We start from the raw sequence: 11,522 nt of genomic DNA, 5'->3' as shown, positions 1-11,522 counted from the left end.
GGTCTGGGGCAGGGGTCTGGCTGCAAGAACTCCGGGGAGTCTGGGGGGCGTGGCCAGAGGCTGGGCCCCCGCGGCTCTGGATTGGCTTCCCAGCGGACCCGCAGGCGGGGCTCCGGGCTGTGTCCCGCTCAGCGGCTCTCACTCGGCCAGGAGGCGGGGCCGGCGGGAGCCCGGCAGCCAATGGACGCGCGCCCCCGAGCAGTTACAAAGGGCCGGAGCGAGGCCGCCGCGGCGGCGGGGGAGGTGGGGCGAGGCGAGGCTTGCTAAGGAGAGGCGGCGGCCGGGCCGGGCCACAGGCTGTGGCGGCGGGACCATGGAAGCGGCTGCCGCTGCTCCTCGTCCCCTGCTGTTCCCCCTTGTGCTGGCGGCGGCGGCGGCGACGCTGGTCCCGGGGGCGACGGGTGAGTGGCAGGGCTGGCGGGCGGCTGCGGGGCGCGCGGGAGGGTGCGGGGCGCGCGGGCCGGGCCCGGCCTCTGGCTCACTCCTTCTCTTTCTCAAACATGGCGCGGGGCCGGGGGCGCAGGTGGCGGCGCCTGAGCCGGGGCTGGGCTTTTCAGATCGGGTTGTCGCCACGCGATCCACGCGCGGGGAGGGAAGGCGGGGCGGGGGCGTGTGTCCCAGCGCGGGTGCCTGGCAGCTGGCGGCTGATCCCGCTCTCGACTCCCCGGTGAAGGTGGCGTCGCCGGAGCGGTCCGAGATCGGGGGTTGCCCTTTGGGGAGCCAGTGGGCGAGAGCTGTGAGGCTGGCCGGGACTGGCCTCCGCCAGAGCGCTGCGTGGCGGTGTTCCGGGCACCCCACCCACAGTGGGTTGGTACGCGAGGCTCCTGGGGCCCGGAGCGGAGGAGGCTCCCTGCGCAGGGTGCGAGCTTTGAGCCTCCAGGGCTTCCCGGAGTGGTGGAGGGGGCGACGTGTGGTTAAGACCCGTGGGTCAGCAGGGCCGACCGCGCCGAGAGGGGCTGCTTCTCCAGCCAGCGGTAGCTTTGGAAGAGGAGCTGAGCAGCTTTGTGTGAGGAGCAGGAGGTACGAAGATAAGCAAATGTTTCTTTCGTGCGTCTGGGAAGTGTTGAAGTGAATCCAGTAACCAGAAGGCTACAGATTGTTTTCGTAGTGGAAACTTGAACTTTTGTTCACTCTGCGGGGTTTGGAATGTTTGAATGGGAATGGCTCTGTGAATTGATTAAACGCTTTTATTTCCTAGAATGAACATCGCTAGTGAGGGTTTTTTTTTTTTCTTGAGTGACAGTTTGAATCAGTCGTCTGTGTAGCTGGTTTTCAAGGGAGAATATTTGCTTTTTTTGCCAAAATATTAAATCAGAACTGAGATACTTGGTCACTGCCTACCACGGAGGAGTGAAAAACTTTGTTAGCAACCAAACTAAAATATTAAAAACTAAACCATAGAGCCTTAGTGTTAGCAACTAAAATATAGCGAAAGTACATTTCTGTTTCTGGAATTGAATACTAGATGTTTTCAAAAACAAAAACTCAGGCCTGAGGGTGCCAATTAGTACTAAGAGCTACTGTTTACTATGATGTAGATGCATGAAAAGTACATTATCTGATCCGCATAATTTTATCCTTAGGGCCATTAGTATTTGCCCCATTTTATACATGAAAAACTGAGGACTTTTTTGTTTTTGTTTTTTTCTTCCTTCCACTCAGTTACTGAGAGCTGGAGTTAGGATTTGCACTCAGGGTAGTGTTTCCAAAGCCTTTACACCTTAATATAGACACCTGTCTGGCTTAACCTATTTGGCTTTTTAGTCCTCTCATGAGCAATTGATCTTTATTATTCACTTTTAGATTTTGCCCTCACAGTTTGAAAATCAGATTGGCTTTCTGACTCCTAGTACATTCCTGGAGCCCCCTCACACTGGGCCTGCATTAGGGGCAACAATAGATCTTTGGCATAGGTCTAAGGAGGAGGGCAAGATAAATGTGTGGACAGGTGGGAGAACCGATATAGTTATGCCTCAAGCAAAAATTACATTTTCACATCATTATTAACTTAAAGTAACTGTTCATTCTTTTCAACCTAGTCTAGCACACAAAGTTTTCATGGACTCAAGTAACAGTATGGGAGTAATTGATGTACAGAACATTGCATACTCCAGGCTTTGGAGGAGCTTATAGACTCCAGTGGCATGCCTGTAATACAAAGCCGACTCGGGTGCTGATGCACGTAGGTGTAGACTACCTCAATGGGTTTGCCTAACCTTGATGGTTATGTTGATGTTTCAGTCCACCCTTACATACATTCTAAAAAAGCTCAGTGCTTTTTCTAAGTTTATCATTTGACTTCCTTTTTAAGAGCTTGCAGTTCCTTAATTGTCTGGGTATCAGCTTATTATTTCTCTGCCTAGTTTCTGTTCTCTTCAACAGATTTCTCTAGGGAAGTTGGTTCCCTGTCCCTAGTACACAGTTTAGTACCACTAAGTCTACAGGTGTATCTCATGTGAGAATGCCGTTTGTTCCCTTTCTTCCATTTTATAACTTTTTTCTTTGAAAACATGCCTAAAACCCAGCTCTTCTTTATACTAATAACCTCTTGAATGCCTGTCTCTTCTTTGTATGCATCCATCACTTTAGTCTTGCCTGTATTATCCCTCAAATCTAATTGCTCTACAGTGTTTCTCTCTTCTAGGCTTTTCTATAGGCTACTGCCAGGCTGATCTTCCTCAGTCATCCCTTCAGAGGATTTACAAGATTTTCCATTTGTATTCAGCACTTAGAGCAGCATTTGAGGCTTATGATTAGGGCCATCCCTGAGTATCCAGCATTTCTCACTATTGCACACCCCCAATTCCAGCAATTTCTGTTTTCCCACTTTTGACTTTGCAGTCTTTTCACTACATACTTAATTTTTCTCCTTTTGAGAGTGTGAAGAGAGATGTTCTCAGTCGTGACTTCCTGTACTCTATTCCCCTCAACTTTATAGCACTTCAGTTTTTGTTGCCTATTTCTGCCTCCCTGCACTGTTATTTAACTATACTCCTGAGCATGTTATAGTTACCCAGAGGCCTGGGTTATGCTTTTTATTTTCTTTATGCTCTCAGAACTTAGCTCTATATTTTATATTTTGTTCCACTTATGTAAATGCTTATTGATTAAATGAATTCCATTTGACTGAGCTGAGCATTCATGTAATATACTTTTATATGTAAGTATAGTTTATATAATATTCGTTGATAATATGATGTATATTCAGAACAAGTCATATGGTGTGAAAGAAGCAGTTGGTTATTATATTTGAGTGTTACGACCAGCTTCATCTCTATTTATGCAGAAATGGGATGATACCTATTTTTCCTAATTCATAAGGTCATGAAGATCAGATGAGAAAATTGTGTTGGGGTTTGAGGTTGCTATTTGGTATTGGTAGTAATAGGTAGGTCTGATGTTCAATCAGCAGTTCCCGTTGGCCATGTGTGTTTTGATTAGTCCAACATCCTTTCTGATTGGTTGGTACCATTGTGGTCCCAGTTGTTAAATATTTTTGGCATCACCCCCCCTACACCTCCCCCTCCCCAGGCATCAGTATTCAAAGAGGGAAATGATTAATGTAGACGGAAGTGATTGGGAGAAGTTTCCTGGACACTTTAGGACTTAAATGGACTTTGGAGGGTGACTAGAATTCCAATGGGCAAAGAGGGGGATTTGATGAGTGTTAAGCTCTCTTTGCAAACTGTGTCCCCCAACTGTCTCCTGGCCTACTGTACAGCACAGAAACCAAAGCATTTATTGACTGGCTGGCAAATTACTCTTTAGAGTTAAGTTCCTTATTCTACACTGTAATTTGGGTGTATTAACCATTATTACTTTCTTTGCAATTCTAAAACCTCTGTGATATGTGATTGGAAACAAAAAAAGAAAGGTCGTCTAAGTGGGATAAGTGAGGGAGAATAGAATGGGGTGCCCAGAGGGACTAGGCATTCTAAGGTGAAAGTCCTTAGTCACTTCAGTTTACAGATGGAAAACAGGACCGAGAGAGGTATGGTGGAATATTTCAGGGTCAGGCAGAACCAAGATAGGAACTTTGATATTCTGATTCCAAATCTTGTGCCCTCTATGGCACTTAAAAATAGGAAGGACTGGAAGGGGAAGAGGGATAGGGTTGATGGAGTTACTGGCTGCAAAAATGGTACCAGGTGTTCAGACCGGATCTTGGTTCAGCAACCTCAGTACTTGAGTTTGGGCTAAGAAAGAATTCAGGGCCAAGATGCAAACTAAAAGAAAAAGTTTATTTAGAACTTCACTGAGGCAGACGAAGTGAGCTGTAGAAGGAATTGGCCCAGGAAACAAATGACACAGGCGCAAGAAGGGTAAAGGTAATGCATCCGGCGGGGAGAAGAGGGAGAGCTCCCGGGTCCTCTGTCCTAAGGGCTTGTAAGGGTGGAGATTTTTGGGGGGTGGGGGTGTTGTAAGAGAGGGTCTCAATAGAATTTTTGTCAGCTTTCCAGATGTGTCCTTTCAGGGTCCTGGTCTCCCCTGGTTAGTCAACACCAGGATAGTCAGTACAGCCATGGCATTGCTTTCTGGTTTTGCTGCTTTTCTGGGCCTGGAGCTGAAACGAAACTGAGGCCTAAATGTATTTGTCGTGGGTCAGAACTTCATTGTCCTGGGGGCTTAATGCTTAAGGGTTATTCTCCAGCCCCATTGTTTGTTCCCCACTCTAAGGGGGTCTAACTGGCTTGACTAGCAATAGGCAAGGGGAGGAAAGGTCACCCTGGGGGCCAGGTCCTTGTTTTCCCAGTTTTGCCCATTGGTAGGCCCCCGGGGCTTTCAGTCCTGGTGACCTTCTCTGTGCCTGGCCTGTCATCCTTGCTCAGCTCACATGGGTCTAACTGCCTACCACAGAGTGACTTACCTAAGTGATCTTGATTTCAAAGAAACTCAGAAAAGTGACTTCTGTAGGTGGAAAGGAGGGGGAATGATTACAAGTTACAAAGTCCTCAAGAGAAGGTCAGTGTCTTTTTTTATATTGCTGATAAAAGGGCCTAGTATAGTGCTTATTGGTTGAGAAAACTAGGCTTATCTTACTTCAGAAGATGGTGAAACAGTTTTGAGATAAATTGAAATAGGATGTAATTGAAAGCCCTTGCAGTACACGGTTAGGGTTAGAATTTTAGATGATGATCTATTGTTATTGAAATTAAATGGAGAACTGACATCATCAAAATAATCAAGAGGAAGACAAATCTTGTTCCTGTGTGGAGGGGCATTTATGGAAGGTTTTTCTAGGCCACCTTCTAGGTTGAAAGAATTATCTGAACTTGACACCATTCTTGAACCATTCTGTTGCATCAGATATGTTCATCTCTAATGAAATGGGTTTTGAAAATGCCATTGCCTTTTTGATGTAAGAAAGAACATGTCTCTTCAAAGCACAGAGCCCCCGTGCACGTGTTGATGGACCATGTGTGTTTTGCTGTTCTTTCTTGGTTGTGGCTTACATAATGCAAGTTCTCAGAACAGATGGACTGTGGTTTGATAGCATGTGATTGGGTCACATCTTTGCTTTCTGCTTCTGGAATTGAGGGCAGATGCTGGCATGTTTTTCAGGGATTTTCATGCTTTGACCCACACAACTGGCTCCAGAAAACTTTGGGAATCTTCTCAAAATTTATGTTCTATTTTGACCCAGCCTTACTCAAATACTTAGGATAGCATTTAATGCCTTTCTTAACTGAGTTTTCTCAATATCAAATCCAAGCATTCTCCATAAACATTAAGATTTGCTGCTACTCTGAATTAAATCCAATATGTTTTGGGCCAGATGATGTAGGTAGGTTTCTTATGGTTACCCCTTTTTGATATGAACTTATGACTGACTGACATGCAGGTTTTTGCCTTGGATAAACACTTTCTCAAGCACTAGAGAGTAAAGTAAGTTTGATTGGCTTTTGGGGTCCAGTGTTATAAATCAGATCTGGCCTTCTGTAAAGCTGCTTTCTCATTTTGGCATTCTGAGAGCACTGAACATTATAAAGAATAATTTCTAACTTTAAAAAAAATTGACTTGCAAAAAAAAAAAATTATGACTTACTGGGTATACCCACAGGTTGCATTGACATTTCTTGAAGGTTCAGTGGTCCTTGCACTATTTTATCATCTGAAAGGAATATACAGATTCCAGCACAATAATGCCCCTTTTTATTACAAAATCTTTTATTATAAAATCATAAGCATGTAATTCTATAACATAATAATATCACACTCAAGCACACCTTATGATATTGAGGTGAAGTGTTCAAATGTCCATTCATGCGAGAGAATTTCGCGTACCCTACCAACTACACTCAAGCAAGCCTTACTTCTGCTGGACCCTGTATTATAAGAATGTGCCAGGCATTCTATCTGCCTTGTTTTATTTAATTCTCATAACCAACTTTGCATTGTAGCTATATCATAGTACAAAAGCTTACTTAATGTGCCAGTTAATTTCCAGGTCCAGGTGAGCAATGCTTAGAAGATAGCTGTAGATTTTAAGGACATTGGTTCTAACCCAGGATTCTTTTCAGCTCTCTTACATTATCTAAAGATGTTAAATTTTTTACTTCCACTTTTAATTATAAATACATTTATAAAAGGAAGACACTGCTTCAAATCAAACAGGTATAAGGCTGGAACATGTTGGAAGGAGGAGAGAACCTTTGCTTCAAATCAAACAGGTATAAGGCTAGAACATGTTGGAAGTAGGAGAGAACCTTAGGCAAAGAAATTATTATCATCATTCACCTTTCACCTCATTCCCTTTCTTTTGGATTCGGTACCTTGTCACCTTAAGTGGAGTAGTATTTATTTGGACCCTGAACTGCTAGCTTAGATAGGGAACCTTGCTCAGTTCACTGTGATATTCTTCCCTCCTAGAATTCAGGTTAATGCTTTATCCCTGTTGCCGCCAACTCCCGACCCCCAGCACCAAAGCTGTGTATAGTCAGAATTATTGTGATCTTCTGGTTGTACTGAAATTAACCTTTAGGCTGTGCTGCTTTCTCTGCAGTAATATGACTGACCTCTTGGGAACCTGCCCTGGTTCCCGGCCTGCATTTACACCACTGGCTTCAGGTCATGATTGTGATTTCATAGGTCTCCCCTTTATTTTCTCCTGGAGTTCTCTGATGGCTGTCTTGTTAAATGCTTTTCGTGCTCTTTTTCTCCATGGACCAAACACTGGTACAGATGTATTTCTAGACCATCTTCCGTTTTCTCTTTGGATTGATCTGTTTTTCTTCCAGCTTTGAAGGCATTCAAATCATGTGTCTTGGTTGCCAGTAATTTAATAAAATCTTTGTTTATGGGAGTAAATACAGGAATCCCCACATATTTGTCTGGAATTAGATTCTAATCACTGTATCTCTAGGACTCACTTTTTAAAGGAGCATAACACCTAACTTAAATGACAGTTGTAGAGATGGTGTATTGTGATGTTTATAAAGTACCTAGCGCATAGCCTGATACCAGTAGATAATCAATAAGTGGGAATTATTATATACTTAAATAACTGAAGGAATGTCTTTTGGAAGGGGAAATTCATTGTATATATTGAAGAATTATGATTAATTGGTAAACTGAGAGGCAGATTTTACTCAATATTAAGGAAGGACTTTGTATCCGTGGGAACTGTCATAAAATAGAGCATAATAAGGTGCTGTTCCCTGTTGCTGGAAATATTCAGGCAGAGAGGCTGGATTGTCTTCTGAGAAGTTGTAGAAGGAATTTCTTGGGTTAGGTGGGATGTTGGTATTGATTAACTCTCAAGTTCTGTTTCTACTCTAGATCTCTGCACTGCTAGGTGTAATCCAAACTTCCTTGCTCATTGTTCTTAGCTGGCATACAGCTAGCATTTATGGCTTTGAGATGAACACTATTTTGTAATTTCTTGTATGGTGAAAGTTTATTCATTAACTGGCTTATGTACTCTGGCCATTTTTCAAAACAGGATTTAGGAAGCTTGATATAAAAATATTAAGATCAAAACTAATGATCAGTAAGGTAAGAACAAATAAGTAAAAGGGAAAAGAAAGAGAACAATTATCTATACCTTTTAGCAGAAGAAAGCTTGAGTAGTTGAACACAATAGTTAACTCAGAGTTTTCTAACTGTGAGGGTAATAAGGGAACCTGATAGTCTGCACAGATCTCATTGCCTGTTACTGGGAATTCGTGAGGAGGCTGCCATCTTCCTTGATAACGTGGAGCCCCAAACAGGAAGACTGCAATGTAGGGAGAATCTCCGAGTGGTAAGGGGTTCCTGGACCTGGCAGCCCTGAATTCTTGTTTTCTCAGGCTTCCTCTTTAACATGTAGTGAGGTAACTGCTGCTTCCATTTTTCTTCTGTGCTCCAAGGCTCTGATCCAAGTATGAACACGCTAGTCTTAACCTGGTGCCAAGGGAACAGCTGATGTAAGACTGGAACATTTAAATCAAGCTTTGCTAAAAGCTAGAGGATAATGAATAGAGAGAAACATGAAACGGTTCAAGCTGGCTTACATAGACGTTTTCCTCACGTCCTTATCTTTTGGCCTGTCTCCATTTGGCAGTCATCACCTGGGTGCTGTAATCAAAGGTGAACAGCACCTTCCAGCAAACAGGCACGAGACAGCAAGGTCCAGAGACTGTCTTTGCTTGAGTCTCCTCTTTGAAAAGCTGCCTCCTGTGTGGGTAATGGATGTTGGGAATGATGACTTTGTTTACTCAGAAAGAGTGCCCCTACCATATGTAGCTTGCACAGTAACCCCAATATTTATATAAAAGATACCCACATATGTTACCCATGAAGGACATTCTTTGGTTAGAGACAGGCTGATTCCATTGGGAGGATTAGGTTTCTCCCCACTCTTGAGCAGAATCCACTGTAGAAGTCTTTGGGTAAAGAGCACTGGAAAGGAAAGTGAAGAATTCGGGTTTATCACTCTCCCTGACTTAAGTGGATTCATTTTCCTTTCTTATTCTGCAGATACTGAGTTACGGGAGGCCTGTTCCCAGGTTTCTTTGTCCCAGCCAACAGGCTGAACCTCCTTATTTTTGTTCACTTGCTCCAGGATAATCATTTCATCTAGATTTCCTAGGTGTGAACCTCACTGATTACATAATAGTGTATATTTATAGTTCTGGGACACCTTGTGCAGGCATCCTGTTACATTTCTACAATATAAGATCTTTAAATATGCATTGAAACACAAATTGGAAAAAACAAAAACAAACCAATGGCTTTTTCTACTAGAAGTGAAGACTAATACACATATTTGGGAGCACTGAACATGGAGGAGATAGTTAAATTTGAAGAGAAATAGAGAGCTAGGAAGCAGTAACTGTGGCTTTTCATCTGTACAGACACACACACAATATATGTGTGGAGGTTTGTTTTTTTTTTTTTTTTTACTAGTATTCATTTTCAAATTGAACCATAATGTGCTCTAATTGAGTCTCTTTGTTTAGCACATGGCTGTTGATTTGAGTACTTTCTCTAGTCGAAAAACTGACATTTTAATTTTGTTATTCAGTCTGCAACAGATTTAAATAAAAACACCAAGATTGTGTATTGTAGAATTCCTTCAACAATAATTATATGTAATTATTTTACCAAAATAAACAAGTTAAAGTAGTTGTAGCTATTTTATATCATTCCACATTTGGAAAAAATTACAAACCAGGGGCCAGAGTTTGCTCATGTTTCTCAATGAGGAAAGATAATTTCTGATTGCTCATTCCATCTAGTTTCACCAAAGCAGTGTAAAATTGATGCTAGTGAAGAGTACTGAACATTCTACATGAGGAAGTGCAACCAGAGAATAGCTACATGCTACTAAAAAACAGTTGATAGTTTTCATGAATGTGGTGTCTCAGAAATTTTAAGGGACCTGTGATGATTAAATGAGATTGTGTACATACAACTTGTGGCATACTTTGGCACATAGAAAACACGAAGTAAATGATAGTTGTTAGGGAAAATAGTTTTTCATAGGATTCTAGAATTTTTAGACTAAAAAGAACTGTAACTGAGGGGATCATGATTGTTGTTTAACCTGATTTTATTTTACAGGTGAGGGAATTGGGGCTCAGAAGTTATATGGAATTTCAGGATAATCAGGATAATAATTCAGCTCCTAACTGAACACGAACTTGGCCTCCTCCTCCCTTTAGAACTTAATTTAGCATCCCTTTTCTGACTCAGGCCTCTTTTAGGGAGAATGATTTTTTTTTTAATCGTCCAAATTTATGGAACAATACTGTCAAATCAGACCCCTAATGGATAGATGCATGGGTGGATAAATAATGATAATGTTAATGTAACAAAAATAGTAACAATTATAGAATTTAGGTGGTAGGTAGATATATAGGTATTCATAGTTTTGTCAGTTTTCAGAATGTTTGAAATGTTCGTAATAAAATATTGGAGGGGGGGGAATTGAAAAAATCTGTTTACCCCAGATGTGTTTGTTACTGATTTAAACACAGACCACCCAGCAGTTCTTGCTACAGCCAAAGGAAGTGAAAGGACCCCGGAGCTGGAGCCTTTGGGAGTGCACATTCCTAGGGCCTTTCCTTGACATTCTCCAGGGATTGAGAACCACAGGTCTGCTTTGCCTTTTTCTTTTCTTTCTCTCCTCCTTAAAAAAAAAAAAAAAAAAAAAAAATTACAAATGATAATTGTGTATTGCAGATTTGAAATTCTCTAACCCACCAAAAAACAAGCCAGATAGCACCATTAGCACTGTAGATTGTGTTCTTATGGACAGATGCTCCTTTTTTTTTTTTCTTTCTGTGTTTTGCTTTCTCTTTTCCCATGGTAAATTTTACTTTTGTTCTTTTCCTTCTTATTTTTAATGCATTTCTAAGCTGAGTCTTTCTGTTCTCACATAGCCTTTCTCCCTAAGATCACAATAGTTTCTTCCTTTTATTCCCCCCCCCCTTTATTTTAAAGAAAATGGCCGTATAAATTATTCTTTTAGCTAGGGCCTTTCCATTCTTATTTACGTTTTTGTCAGATCTAGCCTTCCCTTTCCTTATGGTGGGAAAAGGAGAAGAAGGGAGGAGTTTTGATACGTTGAGAATCAAGCAGGAAAGCAGAGGGTACTCTGCAAGGACCGCCAGACTCAGGATTAGCTGTGCATTGCAAGCAGATGGTGTGCCCTAAGGAAATAGCTGCTCTAAGTGATTGAGTGTTTGCATCTAATATAGCTTAGAGATCCTGGAACTGGGAAAAAAGTCATTGAGCAAATAGGTATAATCACCTACAAACCATTCTAAACCATAGCGAGGGCCTAGTCGTTATTAACTGGTGTTTAGATGTCTAATTCCATGCTGCACATACATATACTTCATAATTCTATGCTGTTTTTTCCGTTTTCTGAAGGATAGGTAACATCAAGCCCTGGCAGACCTTAATCTTTTAATAACACCTGCTTCCCCCAACTAGAGGCCTTCTTCAGTGACCAGAGTGCAAGCATCAGTGCTACAAGCAATTTGAAACCCGTTTTCCTCATGCTGTCTTTGGGTATCTAGATTTTGAAGTCTGAA

At 42.1% G+C, this 11,522-nt stretch overlaps 1 protein-coding gene across 1 annotated transcript in view; it reads left to right on the top strand.

The window, feature by feature from the left end:
- Positions 1 to 242: 242 nt before the first annotated feature.
- Positions 243 to 11,522, top strand: part of TGFBR1 (transforming growth factor beta receptor 1) — a 48,730-nt gene continuing 37,450 nt past the window's right edge. Inside the window, exon 1 of the mRNA XM_054584621.1 lies at positions 243 to 401. Coding sequence (XP_054440596.1) covers positions 314 to 401 — 88 coding nt within the window. The 5' untranslated portion in view covers positions 243 to 313. The remainder of the gene's footprint in view (positions 402 to 11,522) is intronic.

This window comes from Pteronotus mesoamericanus, unplaced genomic scaffold (genome assembly GCF_021234165.1).
Source record: "Pteronotus mesoamericanus isolate MK-2021 breed Mesoamerican mustached bat unplaced genomic scaffold, CSHL_Meso_final contig_78, whole genome shotgun sequence".
NCBI lineage: Eukaryota > Metazoa > Chordata > Mammalia > Chiroptera > Mormoopidae > Pteronotus > Pteronotus mesoamericanus.
This window is presented reverse-complemented; position numbering and strand designations above follow the sequence as displayed.